At 38.2% G+C, this 23,135-nt stretch overlaps 1 protein-coding gene, 2 long non-coding RNA genes and 1 pseudogene across 3 annotated transcripts in view; 3 read left to right on the forward strand and 1 right to left on the reverse strand.

Annotated features, from left to right (window-relative positions):
- Positions 1-261: 261 nt before the first annotated feature.
- On the forward strand, positions 262-733 carry LOC131251958 (uncharacterized). Its single transcript, XR_009174064.1, has 3 exons — positions 262-398; positions 512-583; positions 667-733. It is a non-coding gene; the product is annotated as an uncharacterized LOC131251958 (long non-coding RNA).
- An 863-nt stretch (positions 734-1,596) lies between these two features.
- LOC131251959 (uncharacterized) lies at positions 1,597-2,011 on the forward strand. Its single transcript, XR_009174065.1, has 3 exons — positions 1,597-1,642; positions 1,735-1,806; positions 1,933-2,011. It is a non-coding gene; the product is annotated as an uncharacterized LOC131251959 (long non-coding RNA).
- Positions 2,012-3,198: 1,187 nt separating this feature from the next.
- LOC131250549 (DNA-directed RNA polymerase V subunit 1-like) lies at positions 3,199-5,209 on the reverse strand (annotated as a pseudogene).
- A 4,648-nt stretch (positions 5,210-9,857) lies between these two features.
- Positions 9,858-23,135, forward strand: part of LOC131251961 (protein ZINC INDUCED FACILITATOR-LIKE 1-like) — a 36,732-nt gene continuing 23,454 nt past the window's right edge. The window contains exons 1-9 of the mRNA XM_058252940.1: positions 9,858-10,127; positions 15,159-15,199; positions 15,430-15,487; positions 17,747-17,849; positions 18,114-18,216; positions 18,498-18,551; positions 18,802-18,864; positions 20,355-20,404; positions 20,492-20,567. Of these exons, the coding sequence (XP_058108923.1) occupies positions 9,980-10,127; positions 15,159-15,199; positions 15,430-15,487; positions 17,747-17,849; positions 18,114-18,216; positions 18,498-18,551; positions 18,802-18,864; positions 20,355-20,404; positions 20,492-20,567 (696 nt within the window). The 5' untranslated portion in view covers positions 9,858-9,979. The remainder of the gene's footprint in view (positions 10,128-15,158; positions 15,200-15,429; positions 15,488-17,746; positions 17,850-18,113; positions 18,217-18,497; positions 18,552-18,801; positions 18,865-20,354; positions 20,405-20,491; positions 20,568-23,135) is intronic.

The following is a 23,135-nucleotide window of genomic DNA, read 5'->3' on the forward strand; positions in this document are numbered from 1 at the left end:
AATAGTGGATATCCAATCATTATTGATTTCCTGTGGTGTGGTCCACCTGTGACTTATATACCTATCAATTTTTCTATGAAGCCCTAAAATGATCTCTAAAAATAGATGAACAGAATGGATGACACACATACATCATGGTGGGGCCCACAGAGCACCCTCCACCAGTAGCCAATCCGTCTCCCAAATTTGGGCGCGCGCTCAAAACAGAGCCGCGCCCAAAGAGAGGTATTTCACTCTCTCTCTCTCTCTCTCTCTCTCTCTCTCGCTTTTATTTTGCCTCGTAGCAAATATCGGGGTCTTAGATCGTAATTTCTGCTCTTGTCCAACAGCGATCTTTCTCGCAACTATCTCAATGGATCGATCCCTGCAGCATGGGCTTCCCTTCCTCTCACCGATTTGTAAGTCCTCTTCCATAATTGCATCTGGAATCTTCTATAACTAATCTACAAAACCCTCTCTTCCTCTCTCACTCTCTGAGGGACATACCCGAAAAATTGTTTGAACATTGTAGGTCGCTTTTGGGAAATCACATTTCTAGAACAATTCCAAAGGAGCTAGGAAACATCATGACACTCAAGTCACTGTATGTGATTCACAACTTTCATTTGATTAGGCAGATGAAATTGCGTTTAGCTACTATTATTCATGCAATTCGTGAGTTTGCAGAGTCATTGAAGTTAACGAGGTCGAAGGACCTCTTCCTCCGGAGCTTGGTAATTTGCGCCGCTTGGAGAGATTGTAAGATTCTCTGTTCTGCCATTGCAAATTTTTTTTTCTTTATTTTTCAAATAGTGACCTAATACTCATTTCATAGTTATCTTTCCGGGAATTCATATCTTTACTCATCTTGATTGATATTTTCCATTAGCATCTTTTCTTTCTACTTTTGGTAATTCAGGAGTACAAATTTGTACTGTTGTATCACCAATGTTGAAAGAAGGTTGCCATTATCAATCAGGGCAGGTGCAAATAGTGTCACCCTTATCTTTATTACATTTGAGCAGCTGCTAAGATTTGTGACCTGAATTGAGAATCTCTAAAATTTAAATGTTATTTATTTATTTATTAGTTCTGGTTGCCTCCTATGTCCTAATTAAACAGAAAATGTGATTAATGTGTAAATATATGCTGGCCATTGTTAGGTTACATTGGTGAACAGAATGGCTGAGGGTCAACCAATTGCGAAGTGTTTATGCTATTCAACACTATCAGTTGACGGTCAATATGTGGTGTTGAGAGGACTCCACGACCATTTTAAGGAGTGGAATGCCCAGCTGGGTCCACACCGTGTAGCAGGTGTGGGCCTCACTTATCACCACCATCTGATCATGATCAGTTGGTAGTGATTGGCATACAGCCTATGGTGATAATAAACAATAGGTGTTTTTTTAAAAAAAAAAAAACTTTTTTCCTAACATAATCCAATATATTACTGGTGCAGCCTTGCTTGTTCGAATAACTTGACAGGAGAAATACCTATTACCTTCGGCAACTTGAGAAACTTGACGGACTTGTATATCAATTCTTCACTAGTCACTGGGGTTGTCTTTTCCATTTAGAAATTATAACTTATTAAACTCCATTCATATTATTTCTGTAAGATCCCTGATTTCATCGGGAACTGGACACGACTCAAGAGGCTGTAAGAACTTTATTTGATATGTTTTCAATGTAAATTGCTTCTTGCTTCTATATGAGAACATCTATATGAACCATGATTCTAAACCACTGCAGGCATATGCAAGGCACATCTATGACGGGACCTATTCCTTCCAACATCTCTTTCTTGGTGAATCTAACTGAACTGTGAGGGCACATTCCATGTTCTTTTCTTGCTGCTTTATTACTTAGAATTTTCTTGGATTCATACCCAGCCTTGGAAGTGGTATGAAATGAATTACTTTATTGAATCCAATATATTTTGATTTTCAGGAGGATATCTGATTTGAATGGATCGAGCATGCCTTTCCCTGCATTGGGGGATATGACCAAAATGCAGAAATTGTGAGTTGAATGGATATACCCCTGATGGCATAAATATATCATTGTTCGTTACTTCTTTTGTTTCTAGTCTATATCCATTATATTATGAACTTACGTTTTGTGTTTGCTCTAATATAATAAGATGTCAATTTTAGATTTCTTCTCTTCCTCTCTATGCTTGAAAGAATGGGATTTTGGTTCAAATGCATAAGATGGACATTGAAATCATTGGTCTTCTTTGATTTTTTTTTCTTTACCATTTCTTCTGTAAAGTGCTTCTAAGTTGTTTGAACTGATGCAGGTAAGAAGTTCTGGAATGTGTTTCATCTGCAGCCTATGCGTGATCAGAAGGTACAATTCCAAAAAAAATATCATCTAATTTCACATTATTTCCATTGCTTTATGATTATACAATTCCAAAAAAATGAGAACCAGAGGTTAACAGTACACAGACTGCTGAAATTGATGTTTTACCAATAGATCACTACTATGATGCCTTAGGAGGGCCTGAATTGGATACTCTCAGGGTACATGGACTTTTGTTTTTTTTGTTTTTGCTGCTACTGTTGTTGTGCTCCATTTACTTCGTTCAGCTGACAGGATATCGTCTCTATAATTATAAATGTTGTTTCAAAGCAAGCGTGGAGTGCTACTAATTTGGAGAGATCCGACATAAATAAAGTCTTCTATTGATACGAGAGCATAATCAAGTTCTCAAATCTGCACTTGATTGAGAAAGATCTTAATGGCATTAGTGCTAACATGGAATGCATATGCAAAGTTAGTTATTTATGTGCAAAAAAAAAAAGAAAAAAAGAAAAAAAAAGGAGAATGTGGTCCCGACCCAATTGAGGAAGTTATGCCCAAAGTGTAGTTAGCATAGTGTCCCAGTGGGAATCAGAAGTTTAACTGGTAATGGTATCATCTCTCCTTGATAGGGGCAATAGTAATGGACTGAAGACAACTGAATCTGCTAAGGCATCTAGAAGACAGTCCATCAATTTATTATTATTATTATTTTTTCATTTTCTTCAGATACTGAATCTGCTAAGGCATCTAGAAGACAACTGAAAGAGACAATCTACTCATTGTTGTTTGACATGAATGTTCCTGCTGTTTGTAGAAGAAGTGCAAGCATGGCAGCTGAGACCACTTCTCATCACATTATTGCTGAAGTGTGCAACATTCGCAGGAAGACAAATAAATCTTCTTAAAAGAAGGTGAAAGAGCGTGCTTCTTTCGCCCAAAGCAATTTATAACCTCTTGACAAGAGTGCAGGATCTCATCCATGCTCCGCTCGAGTACTTTCAAGTGCATCTTATCAAGGTGAATGTGGCCAACAAGGCCTGTATCTGCTTCTGAACTTTCAGGTATTTGTCGATGCCTCTGGTATTCAATGGAGAAGTCAAAAGCAACATCCTTTAAAGTGACTTTTTTCAAACGATTCTGAACTAAATATGTTGCATTCTCCTTGCAATGCATTTTCCCGCAGAAGCACTCATTCAAATATAGAATAACTCTCTAATCAATAATATCATTCTTGAAGTTAACTTTGCACAAAAGTATTTCCTTCATCGATTCCCATGAAGAGTTGTTGCTTTGAGATGAATCAAGAACTGCTTTATATGCAGGATTTGATACTGCAGTAGCAGCTAATACACCAACCGGTTCACCGGCAAGAGAACTTCCAGGACTATTTTCGTCCACCTGTCCATACTCAAATTGAATTATAGAATTGCTGCTGAGGTTTCTCACTGTCCCATCATAACAGATAACGACATCTCTAAGTGTGGCCATTAGATTTTTAAACAAAGTTCTGGAAGAACGGATCAACACTTCCCTGGATGATATGGAATGGACCAACTCTTCATAGGGGGTCAGACCTTGAAAAAAGGAGCTCTTAACTAACCCAAATGCCTCAGAAGGATAGTCAACACCATTAATAGAATACTTATTTTGGAAGTGGAAACTCATATCACCATTAACAGAATACTTATTTTGGAAGTGGAAACTCATATCCTCAACCAAACGCCTTGAATAAAACTTCCCTTGGTCATAAAGTTGAAGCCCCAAAAAGCCAAGTTGTTAAACAACCTTACTGATAGCTGAATCATTTTTAGAATCTATCAAATTACCAAAACCAGATAACTTTAGAATACGAGTCACGATTGGCAGTTTTATAGTTTTCAGGTAGCTTTCCACTAACAACTCTACAAGTTCATTGTAATTTGATCTCAAGTGAAGTAGCAAAGGTGATATGTCCTGAATTTTCTTCTTTATATCTTCAGTAACAGTCTTGGGAATGTCAAAATCATTCAGGCCAACATTATATCCTTCTAAAAAGAGAATGTCCTTCAGCAATGGCTGCAACATATTAAAGAACTTAACAGCCTCTTCTGTTCCCTTCTTGTCAAGAACAGAAGTAACAATCTCTGTGAATGATGACTGCAGTAAATCTCTATTGAAATCAATCCTCACCATTTCACTTTTACTGATCAAATGCCTCTCCCCAAAGTAGTAAAAAAATGCAGGTAAAGCACTCTGTACCATTTGCAAAACAGTCCACAGAGGACCTGTATGGTGAGCCTTAAGCAAAGCAGGTTCCAGTAAACTGGTGAAACACACAGCCAACTGTTGCGCAGTTGCTTTGTTCAAGAAAAAAGTCCTAAACATGAGTTTAAGTGACAATAAAGAATCATGCACCAGTTGTAAATTCAGACTACCACTATGAGAACTACAGATTTGCTTTTCAACACTAAACAGCTCCAAAACTTCTGCCTTTGCTGCTAGAGACTGGATAAAATATATGAACACAATCCCCATCAAAATCTGCACCTAGGGGAGCACAAATAAGGGGATTGATCTTAACAGTATGGTCGTCATGCACATAGACAGAAAATGCTTGTAATGAATGTTTATGAGTACTAGGTGGCCTATTAATGAAAACAATGTCTCCGTCCATAATCTGCCTATTTATGATTTGACCAACTTTCAAATCTGATTTAGTTTACTTTGATTCTCTTTTTTCCAATTCAGTTTTGAAAATTTTGAATGTTAGAGAAGTGCTACTGTGATTTGTCTGGATGTATTTAAGTGACTATTTTGTGTGTTCTCTACACCATAATGAAGGACCACAGCTGGTTACAGAAAGTTGTGAGGTGCATTGGACACAGAAGGCTGAAGGAGATCTAATAGTCCAATGCTCCTGAGCTTTCACAAAGACCATTTTTCAGTGAAGCTATCATCTAGAAATGCAATAATCATTTCAGTGAAGCTGAAATGACCAATTTGAAACTATCATAGTATTTGTATTGTGTGATCATTACTCCAAGTTCAACTAGAAAGGAATGTAATTGCAATTTGTACTCCATTATGAATAACACTAACCGTCAATACAGTTCAATCGTTGCCACCTAATTGAACTGAGCAATTGCAATCCAACTCAGGTGTGTTTCAAAATGCAGCGTAAAAGATGCATTTAGATCAATGGATTATTTCTAGCCTGGTGAACCTGTGATTAGCTCTGTTTTGAGCTTGTAGATTATCTTTGCATTAAGTCGATGAAACTCAATCAGGCCTTGAAAGATTTAAATTTTATTCTGTATTGTGACTTGAATAAAAGATATGATGTCATTGAGAAAACCCAAAAGCCACAACTCAGTTTTTCATTTTTTCTTTTTGCAGTGGCTATAAGTACATGCCTTATCAACTTTTGGCTTGCCATGTCACGATGGAGGTGAGTTTCTTGGCTGTTAACTGGTAGCTCTTTGTTGGAAAGTATTCTTCTTCATCATGGTTATCAAACAATTCCTGTTACAACAAAAGTGGTTGATGTGCCAGTCCATGTTGGCATTGAGTTGTAGTTTGACCACCAAGTGTGTCAGGTTTTTGGGTATCACTCTGTGATTAGAGTTCATAGAGAACCCACGGACATGTTATGGAGTCACAAATCATATGGCTGTTTCCAGTGACTAGTAGAAATGATGTCACATGATTTTCAGTTCAATTGGCAGGTGTATTACAGTGTAGGGAAGTGTGAAGCTAGAAAGAAGCATGATCTTCCATCTCTGGATGACCCTGCAATCTTTGAGCATATCTTCTTTAGTGAATACATGTATGATCCTTCCAAATGTTGGGTGGTGTAGATAAAAGAGAAAGATGGCGATGATGTTAAGATGCAAGGACAAGGAAACAAGTGTGCATGGCTATGGAACTTGACTAGAAAGTAGGTGGTAAGGAAGTTGTCGAAATAGGAAGAAGACGACGATTTTTTGTATATTTGTTTATTATGTTAAACTTATATGTATTTATGCGTGAATAAGTGTGATGCGGATAAGATTGTTTGTGTTTGGATGAATGTACTTTTATGTTTGGATGGATTTTCTTGTTTGGGTTTAGATGGATGTGAATGTGAATATGATGAAATATATTATATAACAGGTGTATATCAGGATGAATATGATGAAATATATTGTTAACAGGTGTATATCAGGAATTTTGTGCGGAATTTTGAGCTAGAATAATTTTTTAAAAAGAGACTTTTAGCAACGAAAATTTTTGTAGCTAAAAGTTTTGTAATTTACTTTTAGCTGCGAAAATTTTCGCTGCTAAAAGTCTTGTACAATTTTTTAGCGACGAAAATTTTCGTCGCTAAAAGTAGAATAATTTTTTTAGTACCGAAAATTTTCGCTGCTAAAAGTCTTGTACAGTTTTTTTAGCGACGAAAATTGTCGTTGATAAAAGTGGAACGATTTTTTAGGAGTCTTGCACAGTTTTTTCGCGACGAAACTTTTCGTCGCTAAAAATAGAACGATTTTTTTAGTAGCGAAAAGTTTCGCTGCTAAAAGTCTTGTACAGTTTTTTTAGCGACGAAATTTTTCGTCGCTAAAAGTTTTCTAATTTATTTTTAGCGACTACAATTTTCGTCGCTAAAAGTTTTGTAATTTTTTTTGGCAGCGAAAATTTTTGTAGCCAAAAGTTTTGTAATTTATTTTTGGCAACGAAAATTTTCGTTGCTAAAAGTCTTGTACAGTTTTTTTAGCGATGAAAATTTTCGTCGCTAAAAAGCTTGCATTTAGCGACGATTCAAAATTTTCGCTGAGAAAACGCTTCGACATCGGTCTTATAGCGACGAATTTAGCGACGAAAACTTTCGTCGCTAAAACGTTTTAGCTACGAAAATTTGACTTATAGCAACGAAAACTTTCGTCGCTAAAAGTGAAATTTCTTGTAGTGAATTGTCAACCACCAACGTTCAAATCCATGGGTGTGTGACAGATGGTTGTGCGACAAACGCATAGGATGGAATGCAAAACATTGAAAACGGTTTGGGGCCCACGAAAGTTTTGAATCAAGCTGATATTTTTCTTTTCCATTCATCAGGTCTGTGTGTCCTTGTCAATAAGTTGGATGGCAAATAAACAATACGGTGGGCCCAAGGATTCTTTTAACGGTGGATAATCACCACTGTTTCATGTTGTGTGGTCAAACTGAGATTTGGATCTGCTTCATTTTTTGGGACCATGCCTTAGATTGAGATGGAAAAACTGATGGACCGCATAGATATACAACAAATACATTAACGTGGGCCCCACGGTCAGGGCAATACCCACTAACTTGTTACCCGGCTCCAGTAACTTCCTGCGCAGGTTCAATGGATCCCTGACTTTAGGCTTGCAGTGATGTATTTTTCTTAATATCCATGCTGTTCATCCATTTCGCCAGCTCATTTTAAGGCATAAACAAAAAAATGCAGCAGATCGAAATCTCAGGTGGACCACACCACAGAAAAGAATGGTGATTGAACGCACACCACTAAAAAGTTCCTGTGGGCCACAGAAAAGTTTTGGATTAAGCTGATATTTGTGTGGTCCCTTCATCCAGACCTCTTTCAGCTTATGAACAAGTTGGATGGCAAATAAGCATTATGGTGCCCCATAAGAAGTTTTCAACGGTGGGCATTCAATGAAAACTGTTTCTATGGTGTAGTCCACCTGAGATTTGGATATGCTTGGATGTCACACATGCATCATGGCCCACCAAAACTTTTTATTTCCAGGAACATGGATTAAAAAAAAAATAAATAAAATTAACAATTCAGTTTGACTAGTTTAGTGTTGAGTCAAGTTGGACCGAGTTGACTTGATCGGTCTCTCAATTTAGGTCCGTGGGACCTTGCTATATGTACTCATTGCAACAGCACATGTTAGTCATAATAAGATGTTATCTGCAAATTGAGATGGATCCCAATCCAAAACTCAAGTAGGATACATCACAAGAGGCAGTAGGATTGAACACCCATCATCGAAGCCTTCCTATGTCTTACAAAAGTTTTGGATTAAGCCCCCCAAAAGGTTTTTAAGCTAATTTATTAATCTCCATTGTGTGCTCCAATTGAGCCTTAGAATCGCCTCATTGAGGTTTTACCCTAAAATAATATGAAAAAAATGGATGGACGGTGTGGATAAAAGCCATGCATCTGCATTCCCCATTGGCGCGTGTTATATCTCTCCTACCAGGAGGCACCTTATCAATTGGTTGAGGCCTACTGTCAGCCATTCATGGTTAATCGTCATAACTTACCAATAATGATCTGGTATGGACCACGTGGATAACCCAAAGAAGCAAATTTTATTCTAAATCCCCAATATTAGCAATTTCTTACCACCATAACAATGGTAGAGATAAAAATTTCAATGGCCTGAAGCCATAAGTAAAACTCTACTAATCACATCCTAAACTTGTTCACTGTTCATTATTCCTCGTGAGAACCACTCAGAATAAGTTACGTGTGATTTGTATGGAATCTCATGGTGTTTTTGAAGATCTACAAAGATGTACAGAGAGAATTTCTTGGTAACATAGCTAGAATGCATCGAGCAATGCCACGTCATTGTTTGAACTGTCAATGAAAGTACCATCGTAAAGAAGCAATTATACGACAAATGACGGAAGAAGAAACAGAGGAAAACAAGTAATGCTAAAATGGTTACAGTGACTGTAAGAACATGGAAAGGATGTAGATGGCCATAGTAAAATTATAAATAGAAAATGAATGCAATAAGAAGAAGTCATCTCATACCAACCAAATCAAACAAAACACTATATTTCAATTATCCTTTTAATTACCAGTCTTTTACATTCGTAGCATAGTCTTTTATTTTTCGTGCCAAGTAAATTACATTTCTTAGTATAATTCTTTACTTTTCGTCTATTGTTTATATTCTGTATTGTAATCTATAGCGCTAATCAAATAGTTGCTAATTTTATAGCTGTAATTTAAGTCTATACTTGCACGTATAATTCAGTTCTGCATTAGAAAATATGTTTTGCATTTGTTATTCATGATTGAGTATAAAAATTCCTTTCTCATTTCACTTTGTCGGTATCCAAGAGTACTTTCGTACCATAGTCAAAGGTGTTACCTATCATCAGAGGAGAACCCTACCTTGTAAATATTGTCTTATCCTATTTACACATTGAGTGAGTGGCCGCCGACCTCATTAGATCTTAGTCATAGACATTACGTGTTTGTCATTCTCGATGCTTGGGGTCATAGTTGTTCATAATGGATTGAGCCGCAAATTCAATTCTAGCATGCCCGCATTCCAACTCTCGAAAACCAAGCAGCAACAAAACTTATTGAAATCAGATTACTTTTTTTCATTATCCTTCCATGATCACCGGATGAACAGTTCAGATCCGTTGTCCGTACCTTCAAATGTAACAGAGGGAGTCGCGAAAAACAATAGTGCATCCGTTACTCAACGAACCAAAATCTCCGCCTTACTTAAATTATCATGCAAGCCCTTCCATTTCACCACAAAATAAGACGAGGGATACATTCTCTCTATCTCTCGACGAATTTCTATCACAAATCGCGATTTGTGGAAATCTCATTTTGGGTTTCTCTCCTCCATTACAAATTGCGATTTGCAGGAATCTTTTTTTATATTTTTATTTATTTATAAATTCCAAGGAGAGTAGAGTGTTTGGCATGGGAGACAGAAGAGAACCCTTGTTGAAGAAGAACCAGGTCTACTATGAGAACTGTCCAGGGTGTAAGCTGGATCGGATCAACGAGACTCGGACTGGAATCCCGCTGAAAGAATTCATATACGTTTGGATTGCAGCACTCTGCTCTTGTAAGGATCCTACTTAAGAATCCGCTCTTTTTCTTCTTTTTTTTTTTCTTTCGTTTTTGGCATTTTTTCGTGTTTTTGCTGAACATATTGATATTCGGATAGTTTCATGTCGAAAGATATTAATCTCGTTTAAATCTCGATTTGGGGTGGAATGAGTAGAAGAATAGAATCCTGCTTAGTGGTTTTTCCGAAATCCGCCACCCCAAATATGATTCTGAACGGAAAAAACAAAAAACCATCCATCTGGCTGGCGCGCATCCAGATGCAACCTGTCTTTTTTTTCTTTTTTCTTTTTCTTCTTCTTCTTCTTTTTTTTTTTTTTTAAAAAAAAAAATTATTTAATGATTGGAGACTAGATGGATCCGATTTAGGTCGCGTTTGGACGTTCAGATGACGTTTTCCAGGCCGCCCAAGTGACTTTTGAAATGAGACTCTAAGAGAAGTGAGATCGATATAGCCACTGGTTTCATCGCATGTAGGAGATGAGATGAAACTAGCAGGATATAAACAAGTTGGCCTGATCACAATTCCAAGGATTCGGATTCCAAGGCAACCAAACGCGGCCTTCGGTTCTAGGATTGAGAGAGAGAGAGAGAGAGAGAGAGAGAGAGAGAGAGAGAGTAGAACTAATCAGATAATTAGAGTTATTGGGTCGAATTGTTTCGATTTCAAATGATATTCTTATCCATGGTTTATGCTCGTTCTTTTTCATATTCGTTATTTTTTTTCGGAATTTCTTCCACATAGCCGCCTGCATTTAGTGCCATTGACAGAAATATGCCGGCCTGCATTTAGTGGAATTGACAGAAGTTTTCCACCATAAGACATCCGGACGCCTCCCCGTTTTATGCTGTTTTGAAGATATTATGCGTTCAAGAAGTTTTTAATAATGGGCGTTCAATCACCACTGTTTACTGTGGGTTGGCCCACCTAAGATTTGGATCTACTTTATGTTTGGCTCATGCATTAAAATAACGATCCAAATTGGATGGATGGCGTGGATAAAACAGATACCTCATGGTGGGGGCCACGGGGCACAATAACAGTAGCCGTGTCAGCACGCAGCCTCCGTCCTGGGAAAGTGCGCATTAAAACCGGTCTGTAAGTTCTCCGGAAATTCCACACCGTCCAGCACTTTCGCCGTATCATTTTAGATGGTGCCTAAAAAATAGGTAGATAGTTTTCTTTTTATTTTTATTTTTTAAATCCTCACCGTCCATCTGTTTTTTTCAGCTCATTTGAGTATTGGGTCCAAAAATGAGATAGATCAAAATCTCGAGTAGGCCACATGGAAGGAAAGGGTAGAGATTGAACGTCCATTTCCATTCATACTTCAAAATATTTGCTGCTCACCGTGACTTATACATATATCCACCCCATCAACCATTTTACCCGAAACATTTTAGGGGTGTCCAAAGATCAGGCAGATAAAACTGAGGTGGGCCATGCCGGAGGAAATAGCTGATTTCAACGGTGGACGTAATTATCCCACTGTTTTATGTCGTCCGGGAGCGCCGCTTGACTGCAATTAACCTGGGGCGGTCACCAGCGATGAGGGTGATACCCTGGCTGTAGGGACCACCTCGATGTATTCACTGTATATCCACGCCGTTCATCTGTTTTTTCAACTTATTTTAGCCTATGGTCCCAAAAATTATGCAGATGTAAATTTCAGGTGGACTACTCATGGGATGCAGTAGTTACATCTGTTTTTTCAACTTATTTTAGGCTATGGTCACAAAATTTATGCAGATTTAAATTTCAGGTTGACCACACCATGGGATACGGTAGTTATTGACCATTAAAACCCTTTTGTGGGTCATGAATGGTTTGGATCAAGCTTATATAGGAATATGGTACTTCATTATGTCGGGCTGTGTGGGCCCTACTGTGATGTATGTTGAATATCAACACCATCAGTCAGATGCAACATTCCATGGTGGGCCACGGGATTAAAAATCAAATCAATCCATGAATTGGGTGGGCCACACTACATACAAGAGTTGAGAGGGTTATTCTCCCGTTAAACCATTCATAATCATTTATTAGGCCCACTGAGATGTGGTTCACAAATCCAGCCCATCCATTGTGTGTGTCCCACTTGGATGAGGGGTTGGACCAAATTTCAGCTGCATCCAAAACTCAGGTGGGTCCCACTAAATGCTTTTATATGTTTTACGGATGTCTTCAAATAGCTTTAGATGGTATGGCCCACCTGAGTTCCATGTACAGATGATTTTTCAGATATCACGTAACCTAAAGGGACCCATCAAATGCACGGTGTTGATGTTTGACACACATCACGGTATGGCCCACACAGAGCTCCCATGAGGTCTGTTTGACCATTGGACTTCCAATAAATATTATGCTGGACACCAGGTAGTTTTTAACGGTGGCGTTCAATGACCATTGTTTCCACCTGAAATTCTTATTTGCTTTAATTATTTTTTTAACCATGTTTTAAAATAAGTTGGAAAAACAGATGGTCGGTGTGGATATACAATAAATACATCAAGGTGGGCCTTATGGTTAGGATCTCACCCACATGGCAGATTCCCGGGTCGCAGTCAAGTCGCTGTCGTCTACTTGAGGTTTTGATACGCTTTAATTTTGGGCTGATTCCCTAAACTGAGCTGTGAAAGGGATGGACGCGTGCATGAAACATATACATCACAATGGCCCACACGCGTGGGAAAAAATAAGACGTCGTTGTCTCCTCTTCCTCATCTTAAGGCTTTGTTGACGTGGCAAAATTATGCGGACCCACCATGATGTATGTGTTACGTGGCCCACTATATGATGTATAACTTATATCCACACCATTCATACATTTTATCATATCATTTAGGGCATAAGCCCAAAAATGAGGCTGATCCAAAGCTCAAGTGTACCATACTACAGAAAGCAACAGGAACAATGATGCCCGAACCTTCTTAGGGTCCACCATGATGTTATATATATATATATATATATATATATATATATATATATATATATATAGGTTAACTTGTTAGTACACACCCATGTTAGTACACACTCCATGTTAGCCAACCCCACTAGGGATATATCCCAAGACCTCAAGTGTTGAAACGAGGTATCTCCACTGCATTCTGCATGCAATATATTTCTTGTTGATAATGTCACACAGATCCGGATGAAAGGGGAATAAAAACAACAGCTTGATCCAAAACTTCTATAGTTTCCAAGAAGTTTTTGATGGAAGGCGGTCAATCCCCACTTATTTTTATGGTATGGCCCACTTGAGAGTTGGAACTGCCATATTTTTTGGGCTCATGCTCTAAAATGATCTGGAAAAATGAATGGATGGTGTCGACCCTGTAATTCCTCCTAACTCACTGGTCACCACTTCTGTTTTATAGTCCACTGTTGAAACCTTTGTAACACTCACAGCTGTAAGATGGACCCAGAAAAATGAACCTATTTGAAGTCTTGGTGGACCACACCAAATGAAAAGGTGAGATATTGATGCCCACTGTTGAAACCTGCCTAGGGCTAACAATGATGTTTATTTGCGATATAACCAGTTGATGAGGCCACAATGACCTGGATGAAGTGAAACACAAATATCAGCTCACTCCCAAACTTCTATTGTCCCTTTTATGCTTTTAATGGTAGGCGTTCAATCATTACCATTTCCTCTAATGTGGTCCACTTGCTATTCCAATATGCTTCATTTTTTGGCTTGACCTAAAATGAGATGGAAAAATGAATGGGCAATGTTGATCACACACATGGATAAAGGTGGGCTTCATCGAATCTTATGAATGGACATCATTTACCACACGCATACATAAAAGTGGGCTTCATCGTTTCTTATGCATGGACCGTGTTGATCACACACATACATAAAGTTGAAGAATTTCATGCAGGCTTATATCTTCCAACAGGGTATAATTGTGAAAATGAAAGGGCATAAAGGCGCGCAATTCTAACTTTTTAATAGGGTGATGATGTTCAATTAAAGTAAAAGGAGTAGTTTTCTATCAGCATGTTGGTGTGTTGCTTTAAATATTTAAAAAGTAGGCTTTGTTTTTTGTAATGAATAACCCTGAATATAAGTGCTTGCCTGGAAAATTTCTCTTATTAAATCTTTTTAACTGCTTGGGCTATGCTTGGCAGCAAAAGTATTATGAAATTTCGTAATGAATTAATGCAATGTAGAATAAAATATAATAATGTTTCGTCATGTTTATTACCATGCACCAAAGATTACTTTTAATTTGTTTAAGTGTTTTTTGAATGGGGTGACATGGTAGATCCATACACTGCAACTCTAAGTGGTTTGGTGATGTATAAATCAGGAAAACTTATTTAATGAGCTTTATAGAATGTTAAGGCAGTGGAGTATATATATGCTTGCTTTCTTCAGGTTTTTGTGGTGTATGTATGTCAAACCCAAATTTAATCAGGCCAGGACCTAACCGTGAGACACAACTTGATGCATGTGTTGTAAATCCATGCCGTTCATCCATTTTTTCAGCTCATTTATGGGCCCAAAGCATATCCAAATCTCAAGTAGACTACGTGGCAAGAAACAATAATGAATGACCATTAAAAGCTTCTTGGGAGCACAAAAGTTTTGGATCAAGTTGATATTTGTATTTTCCCTTCATCTAAATTTATTTAACCTCATCAATAGGTTGGATGCTTGGCATATAAACATTACGGTGGGCCCTAGTAACTTTTTAATGGTGGGCAACCAATTACCACTTATTTGGATCTGCTTCAATTTTGGGTCCACATCCTAAAATGAGCTGGAAAATTGGATGGATCGATGTGGATATACAACACATATATAAGTTGTCATGACCTAACTTAATTCAATCAGGTCCCCACCTGATTGAATCCACACCTATGTATGTCCAAATGTAGTAGCTTCTGTCCTCTTTAGTACAAATGTGTGAGACTTTTTCTTGAGTCTGTGTTGTCATTTGTCAATAGAAGGGGCATAAATAGTAGAGATAGGGCTTGCATGATCCCACCCTAACGTCGTGTTTTTATCATTTGCAGCTTTGCCGGTATCATCGCTGTTTCCGTTCCTGTACTTCATGGTACGCATTTCGGCCTTCTATTCGCTGATGCACCAGTATGTAGAAATGGGACCGGCCCATGGCTTAATAATGTAGACCATTCTTCTAGTAGGACCTACCATGGATGGGTTTATTCCAGAAAAATATTCATGGCCAAACCTTCTTAACCGTTGATCTTAGAAACAGAAAAAGAAAAGGAAAAAAAATTTAATTATTTAGTTGTAAAAATCATTTGGATTTGTTTTGTACAGATCAGAGATTTTCATATTGCCAAGGAGCAAGATATAGGCTTCTATGTAGGCTGTGTAGGTGAGCATTTTACGTCCACACTCCATCTTTTAAAGTATCTAGTGCTAAATGCTAATGTAGTAGTTCTGAAAATTAGATCCAAACCGTTCATTTATTATGATATGCCATGGATAGGCCATATACCAAAAATTACACATGCAGGATGATCCTGACCATCAGTTGGAGGATTTTCGGCCATTGCACATCTGTCATCAGTTGAATTTTTTTCTTGACCAGCTATTTATAATATCAAGAGTCCTCCAATTACTAACTACAATCAACTGGAAGCGGATTGCATACTGAATAAACTCTGGGGGCCCACCATGATTTATGTATTTTATCCACTCGTCCATCCCTTTTATAAGATAATTTTAGGCTTGAGCTCAAAGAAGAAGCATATAAAAAGCCCAGACGGACCACACCATAGGAAACAGTGTGATTCGAACGTCTACAGTTGAAAAATTCTTGAGGGCCAAGGAAAGTTTTGGATCAAGCTGATATTTGTGTTTTCCCTTCATCCATGTCTGTGTGATCTTATGAACAGTTTGGAAGGTTTCAATGGTGGAAATCATTATTCCCACTGCTTCCTATGGTGTGGTCCATTTGAGCTTGGATATGCTTCAATTTTAGGCTCAACCCCTCAAATGAGCCGGAAAAACGGATGGACAGCGTGGATAAGCTACATACATTCACGATGGGCCCAACTACGTTGAGTCAGTACGATAAAAGTGCACCCTCCTTTTCCTTTCTTTTTCTTTCACTCTGTGGCCTTTGGTTGATGCGAAATGGCCTGATTTTTAGGCCTGGAAGCGGATTGGCTGGTTTACCACACACCATCTATATAGCTGAGGTAGATATCGTGTCGTGCGAAGACGAGCACCTACGCACCTCGAGCTCCGAGTTGTACGGACGGTTCAAAGAAGATCAAAGTTACATGGCCCCATAATGATGTATTTATTATATCCACACCGTTTATCCATTTTTTGAGATCATTTTAGCACATTGGCCAAAAAATGAATCATATCCAAAACTCAAATGGACCGCACCAAAAATAGAAGCGGGGATAATGATTTTCACCATTAAAAATTCGTAGGGCCCACCATAACGTTTAGTTTCCACCCAATCTGTTCATAAGGTCACAAATACATGGATGAATAGGAAAAAAAAATTTCATATTGATCGGAAACTTCTGTGACTCCAAAAGGGTTTCAATGGTAGACGTTCAATCTCCCACGCTTTTTTCAGTGTGGTCCACTTGATCTTTACATCTGCTTATTTTTCGGTTCAAGCCTTAAGATGAGCTAGCAAAAGATGTGACCCACACAACTTGCTGCCCTCAATACATCAGTTATATAGCTGATATGTGGTACACCAGACAATCCGCTTCCAAAAGATCTAAGCAGGCCACGTGGAAAGAAAGACCCAATCTTAAAAATATATTCCTCGTTGGCACGTGCCCTGATTACACAAACTCTGTCCAATAAACAATTTGGTCTATCTGCTTGCTAGGGCCATCATAGATTAGTGGACATTCATTGGATGATTAAAAATGTAAGATATGAGATATGCAATGGCCCTCCTTTCAGTAAACAAGTGTCCACGAATCAGAAACTGGGATTCTTTAACCCATCTGAATTTGGGACTGTGACTTTGCAACCGTGGGTTCCACATGCAATATCGAAGTGACTGTCTATCAAGCATCATATTCTGTGATGGATGATGAGTAGGCATTTAGAAATTATTTAGAAATTGCATAAGTGGGATGAAATTAATTCAAATCAGACCCATGACAAGATGTGCCGTGAATTAAAAAAATTACACTTTTGGTTTTTTTTTTTTTTTTTTCCTTTCTTTCGGTTAGCTTGTTAGTACACCCACAGGCAGTTCACACTTCACTGTTAGCCATCCCACTCGGGATGGATACCAAGACTCCAGTGTTGAAACGAGGTATCTATCACTCAGTCTACCACTTGAGCTATGAATCAGGGTGTACAATTTAAAATATCCGTACACTTATTTTACTATCTTGTTATCAGATTGGTGGACATGGACGGTTAAAAATTAAAAATATCCAATAATTCTGTCCCCACAAACAAGTGTTCACGAATCAGGGGTTTGGATCGTTCAACCAATATCTTTTGGAAATTTGACTAAGCGGTACACTATTTTGTCAGTTTAACTTCAGTTAATGTATGCCACGTGTATAATCTCTTAGTGCCGGCGTGTCAATCGTCTATTCAGCCTGAGTAAATCATATAACTCCTCTTTTTCGTTTTGAAGGAGCTGCTTTTATGCTCGGAAGAGCTTTCACTTCCGTCTTATGGGGAGTGGTGGCGGATCGGTACGGCCGAAAACCGGTCGTATTGCTGGGTGTTCTTTCAGTGTAAGTATCAACTTGGCACGTGTATCTAAAAGATCTAAGCCGTTCATCAGGAAGATGCAACTGTCTATGTTCCATGGCCCAAAAATCAAGCTGATCCAGCCATCAGGTTGGCTCCACGTGTACCCAAAAGAAAAATAGATGGTTGAAACTGATTGACCATCAGTCAACATTTGGAATAGACATGTGGGCCAGACCATACATGGTGGGCTCCACATCTTCGATTGCTTATATTCTGACGTTGACGTGGCTCATTGTTTGCCACAGGATTGTTTTCAATACACTGTTTGGCCTCAGTTTAAACTTTTGGATGGCAATTTCGACCAGATTTCTGCTTGGGTGTTTCAATGGCATACTGGGCCCAATAAAGGTACGCTTTCTACATGCAGATGAAGAAAAGCTAAGGGGGACCCACCATGTGATGATCCTGACCGTTCATCATGCCAGTCCTTCTATAGATGGACCACCTGCCAAATTTTCTTTCATTTAATACCTCAAGGTGTTTTTTTGTCATGTGGTCCATACACAATGAAGTATTCTAGATAAGTGGTCTAGATTCTTGCATTGGTGGTCCATTTACATGTAAATATTTATTGTTTTGTTTATGCTTCTTAATATTGTAATTCTAACCTTTGGTTGATCGAAATATAGGCGTACGCTTCAGAAGTGGGCCACCGAGAACATCAAGCCCTAGGATTGTCAATTGTAAGAATCTTTTCCTTACTTCTAAGCCTCACTAAGGCAATCTTAACCGTTCATCAGGGGTTTCCATTGTGCTTTTGTTGTGCCCCTGAAAATCAAGTCATTCTGATCATCAAGTTGGTTGCACATCCCCGGATGTGGCCCACGTGATGATGGGACGAGCCGATTTTTGGGCTACGTCATTTACAAAGTGGGGCCCACTTGATGAACGGCCCAGATGAGTAAGAATATTCATCATGTCTTTTAATTTCAGGTTAGCACCTCATGGGGCATTGGTTTGATTATTGGGCCAGCTATTGGAGGTTTCTTAGCACAGGTACTCTGGGTTTTATTTTTAAGACTTTGAAAAAAAATGCAAGTGGGCCACATGTATTTAAGCCTTACTACGGGCCTACCAAAAAATTAAGCTGATCCACTCATCAAGTAGGCCAGAAAGATAACGTTTGCCATCCATTGTCTCTATACTGATACTTTTGCTTTAGCTTGTGTTTGGATGTATTATTGAATTGAATTACAATAACTCTTTGTTGAGCCCACACGCATGTGCAATAAAGCTCATGTACACCCCACACATGTGCCAGCATGGCACATAGGTGTGAGATCCAATCCATCCATCAGTTTGGTCCGACCTTGTATATATTTTCCCAAAAAAAATCTGGTCAACTCATCATATAAGCCCTAACATTGGAAACAGGTTGATGGGTTAGAAAAATTCGGATAAGCTTTTGAGAGCTGCACGTTTGTTTTGATAACTGTGGCCCACTGGACTAGTGGAACAATTTGATTCTTAAATTTTTCATTAATATAGTGGCGCGGTTCTGATGGATGGATCTGATGTCAGACCTATCATGCCATGCTGGCACATTTGTGACATGTACGTGAGCTTTATTGTACACCCGTGAAAATTATCCTCCCCCTGATCATATTAAGGGCCCGTTTAGATACCACAAAATAAGTTACGTTTTTACTTACAGTGGTAGATAAGTAAGTTTGGTTTATGATTAATTAAAATAATTTTTTACTTAAAAGTATTTAATCATTTAAAGTTACTTTTTTTAGCTTTTTTACCTTCCATAAGTTGATAAAGAGAGGCACACGAGAGATAAAAGAGATGAGAAGCCAATAAGTATGTTGTTTACCAAACATACCTATCTTCTCAATAAATAGAAATTGAGATAAGTAACTTGTGGCGTAAGTAACTAATTTTAAGCAACTTACGGTCCAAACGCCCCTGAGGGAGTATGCACCAAATTGCAATTACATTACTTTTTGTTTGGACTCCGGCAAATGCAATTACGATTTAGTGGCTATTTCCATATTTGGGTTTTGATAGAATGGGTCCCCATATCACAGCTACCAAGTAGAGCCTCATTCCAACCATGGATGTCACACATGCAATCAATCTGAGCCTTTCATTAGCCCATGTACCAAAAATCAGGGTAGAACACTCAACAAGTGGGCCGCACATGTTGGATTCGACCGTTGATGCCATGTTTCTTGTACAATGGTATAATTGTGACCTGCCTGATCAGTGGACCACTATTGTTTTTTAGTCCAGGGCATGTTCAAATTGTGCATAACCTGATGGACGATCTGAATCTCTGACACGCATGCCATCCAAACGTCGGAATTGATAACCTATCAAGACCCATGAATCCCAAGTAGTAAAATAACAACTTGGTCACTTCCACTTAATTGAACTAGTTATTGCAATCCAGTTGAATAGAGCATCTAAACACAACCTTCATTCATCACTTGAACATGGCTAATAAATCTAGTGTTTGTCAATGTGTTTTCATGTATTAGCCCGCTGAGAAGTATCCGAATCTGTTTTCGAAGGATTCTCTGTTTGGGAGGTATGTAACAGTACTTCTCCAAGTAAATGTTGTTTTTCAGTGTAATTTCTAGGGATTGTATTATAGAAAAATCACATTGTATTGCAGGTTTCCGTACTTCTTACCATGCCTTTGCATATCTTTCTTTGCTGTCATTGTGTTAATTGCTTGCTTCTGGCTTCCGGTAAGCTAATCCATCCAATGTTGACGTCCATGTTTGGTAGACAGATCATGATTAATTTCAATTGGTTTTTGTAATTTTAATAATGTTTTAATCGACGCATTCTAATTTTTTATTACAGTACTCACCTTGATGAGTAAAACCCTAAGGCCTGTTTGGTTACACCCCAAAATGTTTGAATTGCCTCATGCTGATTTTATTAGCAGTTGTGATCAATAGACAGGGAGGCCATCATACGTGCATCACTGTGAACTGATCAGATAAAAAATGTAATTAGGTTTAGCATAAAGGCACGTTTGGAAAGATGTATTGCATTGCGTTTTATGGAATTAATATAATTATTACACAATGATTATCCGTCTAGAAATACCATGGTTTTTTGAAAATCTAATGCCTCATTTGTGATTAAATTGTTCATTGTATTATATAAAACTAGTGATGTAGAGCAGGTCGCAGACAGTTTCACGGCCAAGATGGATCCAAAAAGGTGCAGTCGACGACAGAAGTGATCCGGACCGTCGGAACTTAGATCGGGCGTATCTCGCAATCCAGAATGAGTTACCTGATGTAAAATATATGATTTTGGGGTAGAACGAGCTACTTTAACCAACCAACCCCGCTACGCCAGGTTTTGTAGCCCAGAATTGCGAAAAACCCCTGGATCGACAATTGTTTCTCTGCTTTAATTTCGTTTTTACTATAAATAGTAAGTTTTAGTTTGATTATAACTCTTCATCCGTCGGGCTTTAAGAGTTGTGTCCAACGTGAAAAGAGCTTAGAATAATTAAGGGAACGGTTTGGTGAAGCCAAATAAGACACTTACTATTTTTGGCTGAAAACCTTGCGCACTAGTAGACATCACGACCGTCTATAAATAGTAAGTTTATTATTTATAGTAAGTCGCGGATTCTAGGAGTTTTAGTGGTAGTTTAATTCTGATTTCTTTCTCATTGGTTAGTACCCCTATTTAAAGGGTTGTGAACTCGTTTTTAGTCATCAATTAATCAATTTCGAATTTCTTAAAATTTATATCTATTTTTCTGCTTTCTTTCCTCATGGATTCAAGAAATCTCTGTGAGGAGTCCAGAGAAGCTCCGTGGATTCGGAGTAGTTATCCTTATCACATTCATCCCTGCATCAACTAGTGCAAGAAGTCTATGTGGTGGGCCTTACTGATCAATGGTCTGGATTGTCCTAGCAGTTGGACTATGAAATTAAGTAAACCAGTGGGCCCTACTTCAGGTGATCCACTACGCAACCTATCCACGCAGCAGTGCATATTTGGGCTGGAATGCTATTGCTGTTTACGCAGACAATAATTTGAGTTATAATAGGACAACAATGTGGAGCAGTGGGAGAGAGAGTTATGATAAGATTCAAACTATCATCTCCTCCACTTCTATATAAGAGAAGAGCTGGGTCCCCGATCCAATACAGCGACAGAACTCGAAGTCCCATTTGTTATTCTGTATGAGGGTGTGAAGGAGAGGAAGACTACAGCATTAGTATTCTATTATTCTCAGCAATGGCGTCCCACTTAGATAAGTCATCTGAACCCTAGATTTTCATAACCTGTGCATAGCCGATCTCTAGGATTTCCGCATCCAGATAATAGTCTTACAACTAGTGCTTGGTGGACATTGGAATTATAATCCACGTATCATATTTCACATATAATGCCCACACCTATATTCATAGGCAACTCGAGGATCACGTGTAAAGGTCACATATTGGTGGATAGTGTGAATAAAACACATGCATTATTTTGAAGTTCCCATATTGTAATAGATTTGAAATTCCACTGTGATAATATATCAAGTTGATCTCTTGTTGCAACTGAAAGGTCAAATATTTAGATTAATTCAATTCTTCCCATTGATACCAAACATCATATGGAATTTATATCCACTTAATATAGTATGTTACTATTGAATCACGCATTCTAACAGGCCCCAAGTCCAATCCCTCATTTGCGATCGAATTGTTCATCATATTATATGAAACTATTGCTTGGTGGACAATGGAATTATAATCCACAAACCAGATTTCACATATAATGCGTGCACCTATATTCATAAGTAATTCAAGGGTCACATGTAAAGGCCACATATAAATGGATGGTGTAGATAAAACACATGCATCAATCTGGGGTTCACGTATTGTAGTTGATTTGGAATTTATATATCAAGGTTGGAATGTCAAATATTTAGATTAATTCAATTCTTCCTGGTGATTCCAAACACCGGATGAAATTTATGTTCACTTAATATATTATGTTATTATTGAATCCCGTATTCCAAACATGCCTTAAGTGGACTGAGCAATAGCATGCGTTCCATAAAATAAACTGCAATTCACAACTCAAGGTGAGTTGCATTGACTAGTCTGACTCGTACGTGGGTTTTTTACTCAAATTGCACTTTCCCGAGTTGGGGATTAATCGACCTGATTCTACCTATTTTTTTTTATTTTTTTATTTTTTTATTTTTTTATTTTCTTTTTTTTTTTGGGGGAGGGGGGGGGTTAGCTTGTTAGTACAGAAGCCACTCTCAGTACACATTCCACTGTTAG

The sequence above is a fragment of the Magnolia sinica genome, chromosome 7 (assembly GCF_029962835.1).
Source record: "Magnolia sinica isolate HGM2019 chromosome 7, MsV1, whole genome shotgun sequence".
NCBI classification, from domain to species: domain Eukaryota; kingdom Viridiplantae; phylum Streptophyta; class Magnoliopsida; order Magnoliales; family Magnoliaceae; genus Magnolia; species Magnolia sinica.